Below are 19,280 nucleotides of genomic sequence, written 5' to 3'. Positions count from 1 at the left end.
CACTGATGAGTCGGAGAAGGAGAAAACAGCTGTATGATGTAACATCACCGATGAGTCAGAGAAGGACGAAACAGCTGTATGATGTAACATCACTGATGAGTCAGAGAAGGAGGAAACAGCAGTATGATGCAGCATCACTGATGAGTCAGAGAAGGAAGAAACAGCTGTATGATGTAACATCACTGATGAGTCAGAGAAGGAGGAAACAGCTGTATGATGTAACATCACTGATGAGTCAGAGAAGGAGGAAACAGCTGTATGATGTAACATCACTGATGAGTCAGAGAAGGAGGAAACAGCTGTATAATGTAACATCACTAATGAGTCAGAGAAGGAGGAAACAGCTGTATGGTGCAGTGCAATTCATTGCTAGATACTACTGTATCTAATTCTAAATTGATGTAAGACAGAATACAAGGCATTTGGAACATATCGCGGTGGTGACAGAGAATGAATGGAAGACCCCATAGCGGAATTACACAGCAGTATCCTTCATTGGTTTGACTTATTATGTAAGGAACATAAGAGCTATGGAAGATACACGAGCTGATTGTAAGATATATATGTCTCCGAGTTTGTTATATAACACGTATATATGTCTGCGAGTTTGTTATATAACACGATTATGTCTCCGAGTTTGGTATATAACACGTATATATGTCTCCGAGTTTGTTATATAACACCTATATATGTCTCCGAGTTTGTTATATAACACGTATATATGTCTCCGAGTTTGGTATATAACACGTATATATTTCTCCGAGTTTGTTAAAATTGCAATTTACAAAATGTGGCTAAATTTCATTTTACAGTTTCTATTGTATGTTTAAAGACGGCACCCCCATGGAAGGAAAATCACAAATTGGGCATTGATACAGGCTGTGCAACATCGCCTCATAGAATTGCCCAGTCTGGAAGAATGATGCCTGCGGTAAATTGTCCTTACAATAGCAGCTTATTATAACTAGGGAAAACGGTTGAAGCCGACACCGGGAATATCTATTGATGATTGTTGTTTACTTCATGCCGCTCCTGCAAGTAATAACCCTAGTTACCCCGTTGCTGACCCCATCAACTTTTGAGCACAAATGTGTTTTGGCAATTTCAAAGGTCTGAGGAACCTTTAAATAAATTTCTTCTTCGGATTTTTTTTCCGGAATCTGAAATTACCGATTCAGTTCTGTATGTTACATACAGTGAAACTTGCCGTTCTTGAAGAATACAACCATGCAATGTCAACCAAAATCATCAAAACGGGGATATCGTGTCATTTTGTAACATGACGAGAAAGATTCTATAGCGCTTACTCCTTCAGTTTTGTGACTCTCGTGGAAATCTCGAAAAAAAAACCCCAATAGTAATCTTTTTTTAGTTCGAGTGCATCGCAACAAGATAGGAGATGCCTCCGTACATGCGAAGCTTTCAATTGAGGCGACATACCTGCGAAATAGTTCAATGCATACGTAACGGTGTCAGGTGTAATAATTGACTGGTGGAAAATGTGCCCGGCCCCGTTAATTACAAGAATGTATCCGTTCTCTGTTCACCTGTTATACCTTTATCGTATATTCAAAAACCAAGGTTGCGGATATACAAATTAAATCTCCTTGAGGGTGTTATTACAACGATAACAGGGTAGATTCGTAATAAACTATAATTGAAAAAGGGCATCTCTCGAAGAAATTTCTCCGATTAGAGTCTACTGTTAGAGAATTTTGATATTTTTTTATTCAGTCATCCCAGACAAAGTCACAGGGATTTATTGCCCTGTTCCTTACCCATTGTTTTTCTGTTGCCTGTGTCTCCAGCCAATCTAGGACTACTGTAGGGATTCTGGTCATAGTTCACATACACCAGTAGGTCAATGTCTAGTTACCTTTCTTTCTTTTTTTGTGGTGATGGCAGGGCCATTTGCTGTATGTCATAAAACATACTGAAACTTGGCAGAACTGATAATGTGACAGTAAATGAATATTTAGTTGACTTTTCATACAAAATGGCCGCCAAATGCAGGTTATTGATTGGTTGAAAAAAAATAAATATCTGAATTCTATCAAATTTGATAGGAAGGCCTTTCATGGAACAAAGATTACTATTGTAGCCTCAATTTCACACTTCAAAAAAACAGCAACCATTTTCAGACAGCTGATTGGTCAGGATTTATTGGATAGCAATCACAATTTATATAAATAGATACAAACAATGCTGATGTTTATTTTGTTGTTGCTGCTGATTGCCTAAGTAATCTTTATATCTATATGTACTAATAGACTGTTGTCATTATTACTTACTGGACCCTCCAAGTCACGGTGATATAGGTACACTGTTGGATATAGGTACACTGTTGTCATTATTACTTACTGAACCCTACAAGTCACGGTGATATAGGTACACTGTTGTCATTATTACTTACTGGACCCTCCAAGTCACGGTGATATAGGTACACTGTTGTCATTATTACTTACTGGACCCTCTAAGTCAAGGTTTAATTGACGTTTTTTAATGATGGAATAAAGACTCTGTTTTCCTGTAAACCAATTCTCAAAATGTCAGTCTCATTATTTCTGTCATATTAATGAAGAGCTTGGTTGAAAATAAATTAAACGTTGATAATGTTTTTATTAACATGAATATGTAATGTCATGTTTTCTCTAATCAATATCATACAAAAATATGTTTTATTTAACAAATAAAGTACACATATTGATTCCTTTTTGTTTAGAGAGTGATGATCTAGAATCTCCGCACTCTGTCTTCCCCACATGCGCGACATTCTGCTGTTTTTGTTCATCTTTGTATTATATTTCATGCCAGTCATTTTGAACGCAGATACAACATGATTTTCACATTAAGTTCTACCACAATTCACTTCCCACAATGATAAATTGTCTTAACAGATTTTCCTGGGCCATATCAGCTGCCCGTGTGGAGCCTCAGTAACCGTTTGGTCCGTCTAATTAACGCCTCCACAAATCCATAATGGGACCTATTCTTACAGAAACTCTGAAACAAATAGAAAAATGGTTAGCTTTAACCTGAATCCAAACCTATCCAAAAAACATGAAGATCACAAAAATAAAATTATCTTCTAAAACAGATCATGGCACTTAATTGTTTGATAAGTGATCTTCTAAAACAGATCATGGCACTTAATTGTTTGATAAGTGATCTTCTAAAACAGATCATGGCACTTAATTGTTTGATAAGTGATCTTCTAAAACAGATCATGGCACTTAATTATTTGATAAGTGAGAGAGAGAGAAAGAAAAATAATGAAAATGAAATAAAACAAAACACAAGAAATTGTTTAAAAAAGTAAAGTAAGAAATAGTGAGTTATTCACTCTGTGTATTTCCTATAAATGTTTTTACAAATAGACTATAAATGTATGATAGAGTACGTGATTTCCAGAACAGATCTAGTCCGTCACCAAACATTCATTGTGTTGTCTCCTACCTGATTAATTTCTGACAGTTTTTTTAGTAAGGACTCTGTAATGGCAGACGCTGCCGTTTGTTTAAGTGTAGCTAGTTCCTCCCTTGTCACGCCCCGGGTCAGCTCATCTCCCTCAGAGAATGTCGCCCCCACATCAGATTCGTAGAATGTGCTGCTTGTACCTGTCATGTCTGCATCAGAAACAAGTGGTTAAAATGTGGCAAGTAAAAATATACTTCAGGATAATTCTGAATTCCCAGTCACATTCCAAATCATGGCTTTAGATTTGTTGTAAATCACTAAGAGTTTGTGAATGCTTTATTTTGTGAACTTCTTCAGACATATTCGTGAATAGAAGATTTCGTGAATATGTAGACTCTGATATTGGTAACAGAATCAGCATGGATGTTATCAGGAGTTATTTTCATACAAATTATCATGAGGAATTGGAATTCCTGATTGATTCTTCGTGTGTATTCAGGCAAAAATAAATCCCATGCGAAATTGTGTTTCAAAAAGACTTTCTGATTTTAATGTAATATTGTCATATGTATATCATCTTAAAAATAACTTCTGATAAATCAAACACTTTAAATTAAACAACTGTCAATACCTTGTAGGCGACGCATCTGTTGCTGTCGTTTCACCTGGGACTGATAAAGTGTTGGCTGTTGGTCTATAGGTACACAATGTAACAGGTAATACTCTAGATGGCGCCACAGTATGAATATACAGTTCTCTATAATATCTACACACAAAGTTAAGGAACATCAGATCATTTCAGTAGCAGGTAGTTCAAAATTAGACACCTGAACATTCTGACTGTACCAAACAAATACAGATATCCTACATCACAGAGAACTGTTACAGAGAAAGCAGGTACAGGTGTGTATGTTCAGATATCCTACATCACAGAGAACTGTTACAGAGAAAGCAGGTACAGGTATGAATGTTCAGATATCCTACATCACAGAGAACTGCTACAGAGAAAGCAGGTACAGGTGTGTATGTTCAGATATCCTACATCACAGAGAACTGTTACAGAGAAAGCAGGTACAGGTATGTATGTTCAGATATCCTACATCACAGAGAACTGTTACAGAGAAAGCAGGTACAGGTATGTATATTCAGATATCCTACATCACAGAGAACTGTTACAGAGAAAGCAGGTACAGGTATGTATATTCAGATATCCTACATCACAGAGAACTGTTACAGAGAAAGCAGGTACAGGTATGTATATTCAGATATCCTACATCACAGAGAACTGTTACAGAGAAAGCAGGTACAGGTATGTATGTTCATGGTACTGACATTCTTCAGAGTTGTCAGAGAGACAATGGTCACAGAAATACTAACTTGTTCTCATGTTTACCTGTGTATACACAGAGAATACAACAATAAGTCAAACAGATTAGGAAAGGATACATGCCAGGTGTTTAAGTTCACCACCTTTGTAGTGGACAATCTGTGCAAGGCGTCGATGTGCCAGGTGCTGTCGCTGATGTGAAGGCATTTTCTCTGTAGCAGGAACACCTGAAAACTATAAGGAAGACTATAACAGAAAAATGTTATAAACTACTTATAAAATGATTTCTATCTCTGACACACTGACAGGGTATGTTATAAACTACTTATAAAATGATTTCTATCTCTGACACACTGACAGGGTATGTTATAAACTACTTATAAAATGATTTCTATCTCTGACACACTGACAGGGTATGTTATAAACTACTTATAAAATGATTTCCATCTCTGACACACTGACAGGGTATGTTATAAACTACTTATAAAACAAGTTCGTCAGAACAATACACCAAATGAGATAAGTTTCTCTCACAGTCTAAATGACCAAGTTTCTCTCACAGTCTAAATTACCAAGTTTCTTTCACAGTCTCAACTACCAAGTATCCACTTACTTCCTTCAGGTCATCTGTGCTGAGGTCAGCAAGACTTTGTAGTTTACGGAAATGTTGTTGATGCGTGTCGTATACAGACATGAAGCGTCCAGCACACTGACGCAGCTGATAGACAATAATGCCCAGATTAGGTATGTGGGCTGGAGTCATCGACGACAGAGAAAACTCTGAAAGAACATGTCCACTTAATTTACATTTACAGAAGAATTTTTCAGCTATTCCATGCAAGTAAAAATATTGTTTTGTTAATAAAATATAAATGTTTAAGTAAGCTTGATATCAAATCTGAGAAAGTTATGTGATAGAATCATGAAATTTTTCTTGTCCATCATAACATCAGGATTGATCACAAATATCTTTATTTAGATAAAGAAGATTTCCTACCCTCTGTGTTTCTGATGTCTCGAGCCAATGCTTCCTCTAAACTTGGACCAAAAATCACACGACAAAACTGCGAGCAATAACCTGAAAACAGATCAGAACCCAATGAGTATTGTTAGATATAGATTTCTAATAAAAAGTTTTAGTAAAACAGGCTTAACTCATTTATATGATGTTTTTCCAAGCACCTGGCTGTCAGTGCTCTTCTCATTAAAACTTACATATTCTAGTTCTATTTTGATGATAAATCAATTTCATTTCATTTTCTTGTAGAAATGTAGAAAATGAGACTGCCATTTTGTTGTCAATGTAAACAACTTGACATAAAGCAGCAGATTTCACAATTTAAACAAATGAATAGTATGCTTGTTACACAAATGAAGTTAAGTATAACTATTCTATATTCATTATAATTGTTAATTTAACATTTCATTAGCCAAGTCCTACATATGACCATACCTTACTGGTAAGTAAAACAAACATGATGTCAATAGGTGTCAGAAAAGAAGTAGGCTATATTTACTGTAACCTCATGAATCAACAATAATTGTGACATCTCAAAGACACATAGAGGAGGAGTTAACTGTATATATCTCCAATAGTATGTGAAGCCAGAGTATAGTTACTGTGAATATGACCTGTTGTATATACTAGTCACACCACTCTTACAGATACTGGGTTTACATATTATCAGTGAGCATGACATTAGCCATGTCGTTTCATACATTACCTGATGTAGATATTACAGCTCTACAAAATGATGTAACGTTGGCTGCGACCTCCTGATAGGCTAGCGTGACCTCAGCCTTAAGGTCACGACCTTCCTGTAACTGTTGACTCTCAAGATTGCGAAGCTGTTTGGTGAGTTTCTCTGATAGACAGTACTTGGGAACAAGTGCTAACATCTGTCGTTCAATCCGTGTTTTGTGACCTCTGAATTCAATTGCTGCTGTCTCAATGTCATCAAACTCGGCATCAGGAATGCCTAGAGCACAGTTGAACAGAAGCGACCTTATTTACATGGCTGGACTTGTCTCAAAGTAAGCCAAACAGACCCGACAACTGAAGCAAAGGCTTATACATGTAGTAATATTAACATAGGGACACCTGATAAAACTCAAATGAAGCGACTCATTTCAATGAAAACTGTTTTAATCCCACTGTATAACCATCCACGGTAACTACTGAATTTCCCTTTATGGTACTGATGGTGTGAATCACTGTTATGTAATATATATTAACAAATGATTTTCTATTTTACCAGTTACATGTCAGTAATCACAGTCAGGTGCTGTGTACAAAACAAACCTCTATAGTTGGCCCTGGCAATGACAGCTGTTGTCAGAGCAAGCTCCCGCAGAGCAGACAAATTTAGTGATGGCTGACGATCCCTCAATATATTGTGGAACACATCCCCATGGGCAAATATAAACTGCAGCACCTGTAATGGACCAAACCTAGGGTATATAACATGTACTGGAAGGGAATACATACCCTGCTGATTAAGGATTTAACAAGAACAACACGATACATACAAAGTTCTGTACAGGTTGCTCGGCTTTACTCTTGGGTCAATGATACAAGAAATGATGTGATGAATATTACAATTACCCTCCAGCGTTATGTTTCACTTACTTTTTTTCTTTTTTTTTTTAGGAAGAGAATTATGAACTTTGTACCTGAGACAACCAACAACCATAAGTCCTGTATGTTCTCAATCAATTTAACAGATCAACAGTTGCCATTTTGTGATAACATTTTCTAACACAAACTAAGTGATTTTCTTGACAAGCACAGTCCAAATAATTTTGAAATAACAAATTCTAACATACCTGGTTTCCAGCATCCTGGTTTTCTATACCAAGAGAGGTGAGTAGAGCCAGACACAGCTTCAGACTGGCAAACAGTACATGTTGATATCGTGCCATTGGACTAGGGATGAACTCTTCCGACTCCAGAAATCCCTGGGTATCACGTGACCTGAGTAGAATTAAGTGTGTGATCATCAAATCTATACACAACATAGAGGATATTTAAAAGACTCTCTTGTTTATTAGGAAATATATCTAGTACCATAAAAACCATCTGTTCCTGCTCACTTCAGTTCTATATGATGTAATCGACTGGGGTAGACTTCCACAGGTTAACATCTCTGTCTACGAAAATCTTACCTTTCCAGCTCTGGTCGCATGTCAAAGAAAGAACAACCAGCCAGACGCTGCATGAGGCCACATCGAAGGATAGTATGAGCTCCAGTAGTGGATTCTGCGACCCTTGTCAGCAGGCCCTGAAACAGTACATATATAACATATACAGGACTCAAGTCAGCAGGCCCTGAAACAGTACACATATAACATATATACAACACTAGTCAGCAGGCCCTGAAACAGTACACAATAACATAAACAGGACTCAAGTCAGCAGGCCCTGAAACAGTACATATATAACATATATAGGACTCTAGTCAGCAGGCCCTGAAACAGTACATATATAACATATATATAAGTGTCAATGCCATTAGATATCTACATTACTAATATAAATACTTTAAATACCTATATAACCTACTGCAGTCAAAAAAAGTTTAAATCACACAATTTCTAATCAAAATCTTCTTACAGTAGTAGTGATCACCACCCTCTGTCACTCAATAAATCTACTGTCCATTTATCAAGCAAGAATACCTTGGCAACAGATTAACAACCAGTTATTAGATGTACACAAATGATAATATGTGATATAGAATTACTGAATAATGATTTTCTATAACTGTACCAAACTTTTTGGACTCACAGATTTAGAGAAGATATGAAATTCCAGAATCAGAGAATGTAAAGTTCCAGGTTCTGGGACAAGAGTGCAAAATTGTACCTTCCAATTTTCGACTCATAGATATAGTAGATGGGAAGTAAGGACTTTTGGGACAAGAGCGTGTAACTGTACATACCATTTTAGACTCATAGATGTAGAGGATGCGAAGTTCTGGGTTCTGGGACAAGAGTGTCTGTAGTTGTTCATCGTCGTGCAGTATACTGTCCACCAGGTGTTGGAGGTAGCCTTTAGAGGATAGGAATGTCAGCCACTGTTGGAACTTATCCATGGACAGAATCGTATCCATCACAGACAGCGCTAACATCTGACAATATCAAGCATGCAATGTCACAGACAACTCTTAAATACACTATGTCTCAAACAACCTTAAAACACAGCATGTTCCAGGCAATTCTAACATAAATTGTTATGTCAGAGGCAACCCTTAGATACAGTTGTCTCAGGCAACCCTTAGATACAGTTGTCACAGGCAACCCTTAGATACAGTTGTCACAGGCAACCCTTAGATACAGTTGTCACAGGCAACCCTTAGATACAGTTGTCACAGGCAACCCTTAGATACAGTTGTCACAGGCAGCCCTTAGATACAGTTGTCACAAGCAACCCTTAGATACAGTTGTCTCAGGCAACCCTTAGATACACAATATGGATAATAAAATTGTTATAGTAATTATTTATTCTCTTTCTCATGAATACCATAAAAATGAATCAACATTACATACCCGACCAACATCATGGCCATCACAGGCATCTCGACACACAGTCTCCATAAAATTGTCCCCGTATGATAAGATGGTGGTCACGTTCTCTTTCACTAGCTGGTCATACTCCGAGTCTGATGCAGCCAAGATTCTCCCTCCCACTCCATCCTGGTCCTTGTCTAGAGAACAGAGTCATACTACCTCAGTGACAATGTACAATTCTGTATACATGAATTATACATATTGATCCAGATTTTCTTTCAAGTGCTGACATCATTACTGAGCTAATACTTAAACAAGTTTCATTGTGGTACAAACAGGTTTAGATACAATTTTAAGCAGGTAACCTGAATCAACTTTAAACCAGACAAATTGTTTCTTGTTTTCACTGACCTGGGTTGGTGGTAGTCTTTGGTTTCTGTGCGATCTGTAGATAATACAGCAATGATCCATACAAGTTGGCTCTCACTCTCTGTAACCCTCCACCTGTAATAACAGAGAAACTGGTACTACACAAACTAGTTCTACCCAGCCAAAGTACAGAGAGAACAACATACAAGTTGGCCCTCACTCTCTGTAACCCTCCACCTGTAATAACAGAGAAACTGGTACTACACAAACTAGTTCTACCCAGCCAAAGTATAGAGAGAACAACATACAAGTTGGCCCTCACTCTCTGTAACCCTCCACCTGTAATAACAGAGAAACTGGTACTACACAAACTAGTTCTACCCAGCCAAAGTATAGAGAGAACAACATACAAGTTGGCCCTCACTCTCTGTAACCCTCCACCTGTAATAACAGATAGAGAAACTGGTACTACACAAACTAGTTCTACCCAGCCAAAGTATAGAGAGAACAACATACAAGTTGGCCCTCACTCTCTGTAACCCTCCACCTGTAATAACAGAGAAACTGGTACTACACAAACTAGTTCTACCTAGCCAAAGTACAGAGAGAACAACATACAAGTTGGCCCTCACTCTCTGTAACCCTCCACCTGTAATAACAGAGAAACTGGTACTACACAAACTAGTTCTACCCAGCCAAAGTATAGAGAGAACAACATACAAGTTGGCCCTCACTCTCTGTAACCCTCCACCTGTAATAACAGAGAAACTGGTACTACACAAACTAGTTCTACCCAGCCAAAGTACAGAGAGAACAACATACAAGTTGGCCCTCACTCTCTGTAACCCTCCACCTGTAATAACAGAGAAACTGGTACTACACAAACTAGTTCTACCCAGCCAAAGTACAGAGAGAACAACATACAAGAAAGCTGTAATTTTTGTACCTTATAAATGAAAATACTCTATGAAGGCTTTGAGGAACAGATGTAGGGCATTTTTGGTCTGGGGTATGTTCTATGAGGGCTTTGAGGAACAGATGTAGGGCTTACTTCATCAGTGGATGTGTTCTATGAGGACTTTGAAGAACAGATGTAGGGCTTACTAGATCTGTAGATGTGTTCTATGAGGGCTTAGAGGAACAGATGTAGGGCTTATTTCATCAGTGGATGTGTTCTATGGGGCCTTTCAAGAACAGATGTAAGGCTTACTTCATCAGTGGATGCGTTCTATGAGGGCTTTGAAGAACAGATGTAGGGCTTACTTCATCAGTGGATGTGTTCTATGAGGGCTTTGAGGAACAGATGTAGGGCTTACTAGATCTGTAGATGTGTTCTATGAGGGCTTTGAGGAACAGATGTAGGACTTACTAGATCTGTGGATGTGTTCTATGAGGGCTTTGAAGAACAGATGTTGGGCTTACTAGATCTGTGGATGTGTTCTATGAGGGCTTTGAGGAACAGATGTAGGGCTTACTTCATCAGTGGATGTGTTCTATGAGGGCTTTGAAGCACAGATGTAGGGCTTACTAGATCTGTGGATGTTTTCTAAGAGGTCTTCCAGAACTTCCTACTATACATCAACTTTCATGGCCACCCACTTTCATGATTTTAGCAGTGATTTGCTTTAGTGAATTTAGAGTCAACATTGTAGAATTCAAAGTGCATGGTCTTCATTTAAACCCTGTAAAATTCAGTATCTCATTGCTAATTTGGCCACAACAGGTGAACATACGGCAAAATACTTAAGGACCTGGTGCAATAATGATCTGTTGATCATTCTATACTGAAGAAGTTGCTGGCCCTGAATTCGGTTCACTGTATATCATGACTAATGTCTACACCAAGTTCATTTTCCCAGTTTAAATCCAAGGAAAGTTATGCATCAGACACAAACTAAGTGAAATCATTCTGTAACTATGGGATTGCGAACTCTGAATTTGGTACACTGCACCCTGTTTTAGTATGACCAATGTATACACAAAGTTAAATTATCATTGCTAAACTTTGGGCAAAGTTATGTGCCAGAGACAAAAGGATGGATGGAAAGACAGATGTACTAATAAAACAGCAACTGTTCACTGCCTAAATATTTTTTGGGGAGCATAATAACTCAGTCTCATTAACTTTAAAATTCATGAGGTGTCTCAGGTTATTGTTTACACAGCAATGTGAAGGTCAATGACAGGTACTTAACAGCTTGCATGGCTTTGTTTAATGGTTACACAGTGAATCCAAACATGATTACAGATCTACCTCCCCACCCCACCTAGAGTGTTACATCTACCAAATACAAATTCCTCAAACTGCCTGCAAGTGATAAATATTAATTATAAAAATGCAATAAATCTGAGATATGATCAGATGACCCAAAAATCAATGTTCTTTATCTATAGAAAAATTTGCGATAATTATTTTTTGTGACTTTGCTTTGATTTTTGAAATTTGCAACACTATATTGCAGGCAAAAGAAAGCCTGTTTACAGCATAAGCTAAATTGATTCATGGATGTGTTCTGCAAGGCCTTTGAGGAACAGCTGTAGGGCTTACTTGATCTGAGAATGTGTTCTATAAGGCCTTTAAGGAAAAGCTGTAGGGCTTACTTGATCTGAGAATGTGTTCTATAAGGCCTTTGAGGAATAGCTCTAGGGCTTACTTGATCTGAGAATGTGTTCTATAAGGCCAATGAGGAACAGCTGTAGGGCTTACTTGATCTGAGAATGTGTTCTATAAGGCCTTTGAGGAATAGCTCTAGGGCTTACTTGATCTGAGAATATGCTCTATAAGGCCTATGAGAAACAGCTGTAGGCCTTACTTGATCTGAGAATGTGTTCTTTAAGGCCCATGAAGAACAGCTGTAGGGCTTACTTGATCTGAGAATATGCTCTATAAGGCCTTTGAGGAACAGCTGTAGGGCTTACTTGATCTGAGAATGTGTTCTATAAGGCCTTTGAGGAACAGCTGTAGGGCTTACCTGATCTAAGAATGTGTTCTATAAGGCCTTTGAGGAACAGCTGTAGGGCTTACCTGATCTAAGAATGTGTTCTATAAGGCTTTTAAGGAACAGCTGTAGGGTTTACTTGATCTGAGAATGTGTTCTATAAGGCCATTGAGGAACAGCTCTAGGGCTTACTTTATCTGAGAATGTGTACTATAAGGCATTTGAGGGACAGCTGTAGGGCTTACTTGATCTGAGAATGTGTTCTATAAGGCCTTTGAGGACAAGCTGTAGAGATGTGGCAAACAGTGTCCTAGATCCGGAGCCCTCGCCCCAGGCCACGGATTGACCAAGGGTGGTACTGTTATCCTGGAGCTGAGAGGGGTAACGTGTGTATCTGTCACCATCTGACGTTGTTTGCTCCACAGAGAAACACTGACGAAGGTTTGCCATAAGTGTGAGAATTACACCAGCAACTGGTGATGTCAACTCTGTCAAGGCAGCCTCATCAGCAACCTGTAATACCATTAACAATGCATCATAAGTAAAACCAAGAAATAAGTCATTCAAACATTAACTTCACTGTATCGGGTGGAAAATTAACTTTTATTACAGGATTTTAATTTTGAGCCATCACAAAATTATTAAATGATTTCAACAACACAGAAATATTTCTCTGCTAACACGATACAATACTTTTTGTAGAAGATCCTGTAGCAGCTCGAACAAAATCGCCTGACGAGTGTCACGGGGCAGCAGGTCCTCGGGACAAGATGTCAGTAGGATCTCAGCCACCTGTCGCCAAGCCTCAAAAGACTGCTGCTTCACCTTCAGGTTCACACGAACTTCATTTCTGTCCACAACATTCCTCAGTATCCCCTGTACCTCCTACAAACAATCATTGTCCCAAAGTGACACTATGATGTCAAAATCATGCTTCATTTATCCTCCAAAAGATGAAAGTGTTTGGCACAACAGTAGAGTCACAATTACAGGAATTATGGTAATAAATAAAAAACAGAACAAGAGTTCCTCGGAGCTGTATGTGTCGCCTGCATAAAGTGTCACGGTCACCCAGAAATTGGATGTGACAATGTGATCCCTAAGTGTCCACCAGCTCTGCAGGCAACACAACAATGAATGACATACCAGTGGTACAGAACTATGTATAATAAGTTACTTTGTAGGATATAGGACAGAACAGAACAATGAATGACATACCACTGGTACAGAACTATGTATAATAAGTTACTTTGTAGGATATAGGACAGAACAGAACAATGAATGACATACCAGGGGTACAGAACTATGTATAATAAGTTACTTTGTAGGATATATGACAGAACAGAACAATGAATGACATACCAGTGGTACAGAACTATGTATAATAAGTTACTTTGTAGGATATATGACAGAACAGAACAATGAATGACATACCAGTGGTACAGAACTATGTATAATAAGTTACTTTGTAGGATATATGACAGAACAGAACAATGAATGACATACCAGGGGTACAGAACTATGTATAATAAGTTACTTTGTAGGATATAGGACAGAACAGAACAATGAATGACATACCAGGGGTACAGAACTATGTATAATAAGTTACTTTGTAGGATATAGGACAGAACAGAACAATGAATGACATACCACTGGTACAGAACTATGTATAATAAGTTACTTTGTAGGATATATGACAGAACAGAACAATGAATGACATACCACTGGTACAGAACTATGTATAATAAGTTACTTTGTAGGATATATGACAGAACAGAACAATGAATGACATACCAGTGGTACAGAACTATGTATAATAAGTTACTTTGTAGGATATAGGACAGAACAGAACAATGAATGACATACCACTGGTACAGAACTATGTATAATAAGTTACTTTGTAGGATATAGGACAGAACAGAACAATGAATGACATACCAGTGGTACAGAACTATGTATAATAAGTTACTTTGTAGGATATAGGACAGAACAGAACAATGAATGACATACCAGTGGTACAGAACTATGTATAATAAGTTACTTTGTAGGATATAGGACAGAACAGAACAATGAATGACATACCACTGGTACAGAACTATGTATAATAAGTTACTTTGTAGGATATAGGACAGAACAGAACAATGAATGACATACCAGTGGTACAGAACTATGTATAATAAGTTACTTTGTAGGATATAGGACAGAACAGAACAATGAATGACATACCAGTGGTACAGAACTATGTATAATAAGTTACTTTGTAGGATATAGGACAGAACAGAACAATGAATGACATACCACTGGTACAGAACTATGTATAATAAGTTACTTTGTAGGATATAGGACAGAACAGAACAATGAATGACATACCAGTGGTACAGAACTATGTATAATAAGTTACTTTGTAGGATATAGGACAGAACAGAACAATGAATGACATACCAGTGGTACAGAACTATGTATAATAAGTTACTTTGTAGGATATAGGACAGAACAGAACAATGAATGACATACCAGTGGTACAGAACTATGTATAATAAGTTATTATTTTGCAGAGTTTATGACCCTAGGAACAGCAAGGGTGATACTGAGGCAGGGTCACCTATTGGCAGCGGCTGGCTACCTTACTGTATAACAAACAGAATGCCCATCACATTCAGAGCAATGAGGGTAAAGTGTCTCATACGAAGACAACCATGTCATCAACTACCTGTCTGTTTCTCAGTTTTCTGTGAAAGACTGACTAACTAGAGAATGGAGCACCAAACCATATACCTTGTATTTTCATCAGAGGTTATTTAGGCCAATACTCTTACCAATGGAGCTACTGCGGCCCCTCGCAGGCAAAATGACATGGTTATGACATATGACACTATAAAACGTGATAAACTTCGAACTTCATCATATCAACGATTAAGGTTCTAAATATCAGTATTATTCGCTAATAAAAAAATGAAATAAAAAAGAAACAAGGTGGCGACTGCTCCCCTGAAATTTTTTAGGGACAGAAAAACATACAATCCTAAGTTATTTGAAAAGCAATGCCCAATAAACATTTCTGACAATTTCCTCCGAGACTTACCTCCAAGATTCGATGTCTCTGAGCAGCCATGACGGTTCCCTGGACGTTGTTTAATTCGTTTGTGAGGACCTGATGCAGTTGGTTGATATTAGAACAGACAACTCCATGCTCGCCCACATTCTCAGTGGAGCGAATTACTTTCTCAATCATGGCTGGCTCAAAGAACTCGAGAGACAGAGGTGTTGGGTAGTGTTGTGTAAAGTCTACAGTATCTAGGAGACACAACAATTTTCGTCTGGTCTGTTTACCTGTAACATAACAATCACAAACAGTAGTTTTAGAATGACTTTTCATCTTTAATAAGGAATGGTACATAATGAAATATCAGGGTTTTCTCTGGGACCCTCAAATTTCGATGAATGTACGAACCTGGGACTCACATAAGATATAGGGTATTTGAGGGTTCTTTGCGAATTCTATCAAATGCAGATTTTTGAAAGTTTTTTCTGGGTTATAAACCACACTAGTATATAAGCCGCAGAGCCAATTTTAACCAATTTTTTTAATTGATTGATATAAGCCTCACCGCAATATAAGCCACACCCTTTCTTACGATATAGTGACCACTACTGTTGATGTTTGATATACCAGTAACAGATAATGGAGGCAGATTTTAGGAAGTGCTAACCATTATGTTGACCAAAGTTTGTTGATATAACAGGCAACAGAAGGAAATTGATCAAGATCATCGGTGAAACATTTAATAATAATAATTTTTCCAAATGAATAATAAACAGGTAATCCTTTATCTAATTAATGTAGTTGTAAAACCCTAAAATAGCAAATATCAAACTCATTTGGTTTGGGTGCCTTCACAGAATGTCTATGCACAGATATAGGGCCTATTGTCACATACTGTTTACTAAACAATTTCTCCATCAGTGTCTGTACTGTTAAATATTAATTAATGCCTGCATAATTTTCATCTTTTAAATTTCTTCTTAGAAAAACTTACCACGAAGTTGTTTGTTCTGTGAGAAAGAAGACAGATACATCGAGGTGTCTCCAAATCTATCATACAAGGCATCTGTCTCCTCTACACCACCGGCATTAAGACCTGTGTACAATACAACACAATAATTATAACTGTTTTAAATATCAGAATAAAAGATTGTCCTAATAATGATGTATTTTGACAAATCATTATTTTGTCATTCACAATTCTATAACCAAACCTCACAGAAACAAGTTCTTTCAGTATAAAGGCACCTTAAGGTAACAGGAAAGGATACCAGTAATGGTGACCTTGACCTTTTGACCTTACAATTATCCCAACTAAACACTTCAACAAATAAGTATCTGAGTTAGACTGCTACAAACTTGAAGTGTTACGACAAGGTAACTTATGTTCTGACCTTGACACTAAAACCATGATCCCTATACAACACCTCTTAAAAAGACTCAAAAAACAAATGAATTTTTATCTCTTCTGTATGGTAGATGATGATATTGGAGTAATAATCATGATACTGCATGAGATAAGTAGTTAACACCTTGATTTTGATGTCAAGGTCGTGCCAGTCAAAAAGACGACAAACATGTAAATACCTTTACCCTGGTCGTCCTGATTGTCGTCCAATAAGAGCCTCATCAGGCGCTGTGTGTGAGAGCGCTGTCGGTTTAGAGATGTCATCCTGAGTTCTACAGCCACTGTCTTAAGGAGCCAAGCCTGATGGCTGGTAACTGGGTGGGCTTCACAGAACAAGAAACACAAAATTAAATTCAATGTCAAGAAGATAAGAACTCCCAATAAACTATGTCCAAACCTGAAAATAACACTTACACAGAATAAATAGGGAGTACTTCCTATTGATTGTACACAAACCTGAAAATAACACTTACACAGAATAAATAGGGAGTACTTCCTATTGATTGTACACAAACCTGAAAATAACACTGACACAGAATAAATAGGGAGTACTTCCTATTGATTGTACACAAACCTGAAAATAACACTGACACAGAATAAATAGGGAGTACTTCCTATTGATTGTACACAAACCTGAAAATAACACTTACACAGTTAAAGTAAATATTCCCAATACTTTAAGCCTAGATTAACAGGAGCCTCATTGGTCATCTGTCATTCATTACTATTTCACTGAAAGTCTGTTGTCAGTATACATATATGGCAATATGTCAAAATAACAGTACATATGATCTACTTCTGTTTCAACTTTCAGTCTTTCTGAAGGTGTTTGATTCCAGCTCATCTTTGATTTGTGTTTTTTTTTTGCTTAATTCTACAGGTTTATGTGCAAAAAAAAAAAAAAAAAAAAAACCACTTTGAATCATATATCTCTATCTCAATAACAAAAACATTGAAATTTCAAACCCAAGTTTTTGAATGGGTATGTCCATCTATTAAAATTGCTTCCCTCATTTCAAGCTGGAATAATTTGCAACTGAATATAAACAAAATATAGCAAAAAGCAACATCCTACATAATCTATAGTGAATTTCAACCCCTTTCCAGAGAGAAACAGATGGCCCGGGGTTATGAATCTCACAAAGATTTGCCAGATTTGGATTTGAACAAGATGACTGTTAAAACTGCAGTCAACTTGATCCCTTTTGACCCTGCCCCTCAGGGCTCTGAAGGCGGGAACCATATAATACACAACTTTGGTGCATCTTATACCATTGAAGCTTCCTACACAATTCCAGTAAAATCGGAACAGTGGTTTGGAAGAAGACATAAAAATATAGAAAAGTAAAAGAAAAACAGAGCAATCGCATTGTCCACTTACCATACATGCCAGTAGCATAGGGGAGGTGATGTAGTTGTCGGTACAGAAAATCCCTTGATGTACGAAGAAATCTCAGGGTTGGGGCAGAGGTATCTTTATTCGAGCAGAGTTTGAAGATAAGTTTGTAACATAGCTCAGCCAGCTGTGGTGTTTCACGGAGACAGGATGGCCCGCCTGGCGACCCCACTCCCTGGTCCAGAATGCTCAACACTGCATGAAGGCAGGTCTTTGGTGACCCTAGGATTCCTGTCAATAACACACATACATCAGAGAGTGGACTCAATAATGACGCAGTATGATAATATATATCACCTTCTTGTTGAAAAAAAAAAAGAGTAGGATTTCAAGGAGTTTTTTATCAACAAGGAGCTGCAAAGTGTGGCATTATCCCCCACACCCAGTTGTTGATGTAAAACCCAAATATGATTTATATATATACTGGTATAACAATTTGTGATGTCACTCAATTATGTACTGCTACTAACACCTGAAGATCTAATATTATGGCAGTGCTAGTGAAAAATGTAACATCTCCTTGTGTCATTTATCAATTAAGTTTCCCTGCATCTCCTGAACTTCAACATTATATGTGTAACATATAACCTTATAGCAAATAGTCAAAGTTTGTATCTTGATGTAAATCCAGTATGTTTGACCGTTGATATTTGAATAGAATTAGGTATTGTCTGTTAACAAATTTATGCAACCCTCCATAAGCTCTGGAGTAACACAAGAAATCAAAAAATGACAAGAAGAATATCTCAAAGAATAGCTTAGGATTTCTTTTTACTATAAAAATAGAGACATCGATAATTATATATAATATGTGCTATTCCTTATTACAATATAGTATCAACATGACATTGCCTTCAGAAAACAATGATTTG

General features: G+C 37.4%; 1 protein-coding gene across 1 annotated transcript in view; it reads right to left on the bottom strand.

Annotated features, from left to right (window-relative positions):
* Positions 1 to 2,158: 2,158 nt before the first annotated feature.
* LOC132558176 (nuclear pore complex protein Nup205-like) overlaps positions 2,159 to 19,280 on the bottom strand; it is a 39,102-nt gene continuing 21,980 nt past the window's right edge. Inside the window, exons 23-41 of the mRNA XM_060222709.1 lie at positions 18,394 to 18,639; positions 17,192 to 17,335; positions 16,599 to 16,700; positions 15,644 to 15,891; positions 13,255 to 13,446; positions 12,807 to 13,074; positions 9,665 to 9,757; positions 9,293 to 9,450; positions 8,686 to 8,874; positions 7,910 to 8,025; positions 7,571 to 7,718; positions 7,047 to 7,179; positions 6,469 to 6,723; positions 5,742 to 5,822; positions 5,358 to 5,524; positions 4,864 to 4,978; positions 4,049 to 4,183; positions 3,457 to 3,626; positions 2,159 to 3,003 (exon numbers count right to left, since the gene is read on the bottom strand). Of these exons, the coding sequence (XP_060078692.1) occupies positions 2,914 to 3,003; positions 3,457 to 3,626; positions 4,049 to 4,183; positions 4,864 to 4,978; positions 5,358 to 5,524; positions 5,742 to 5,822; positions 6,469 to 6,723; positions 7,047 to 7,179; positions 7,571 to 7,718; positions 7,910 to 8,025; positions 8,686 to 8,874; positions 9,293 to 9,450; positions 9,665 to 9,757; positions 12,807 to 13,074; positions 13,255 to 13,446; positions 15,644 to 15,891; positions 16,599 to 16,700; positions 17,192 to 17,335; positions 18,394 to 18,639 (3,050 nt within the window). The 3' untranslated portion in view covers positions 2,159 to 2,913. The remainder of the gene's footprint in view (positions 3,004 to 3,456; positions 3,627 to 4,048; positions 4,184 to 4,863; positions 4,979 to 5,357; positions 5,525 to 5,741; positions 5,823 to 6,468; positions 6,724 to 7,046; positions 7,180 to 7,570; positions 7,719 to 7,909; positions 8,026 to 8,685; positions 8,875 to 9,292; positions 9,451 to 9,664; positions 9,758 to 12,806; positions 13,075 to 13,254; positions 13,447 to 15,643; positions 15,892 to 16,598; positions 16,701 to 17,191; positions 17,336 to 18,393; positions 18,640 to 19,280) is intronic.

This window comes from Ylistrum balloti, unplaced genomic scaffold (assembly GCF_031769215.1).
Source record: "Ylistrum balloti isolate Yb309-2 unplaced genomic scaffold, AGI_CSIRO_Ybal_v1 Utg370766, whole genome shotgun sequence".
NCBI lineage: Eukaryota > Metazoa > Mollusca > Bivalvia > Pectinida > Pectinidae > Ylistrum > Ylistrum balloti.
This window is presented reverse-complemented; position numbering and strand designations above follow the sequence as displayed.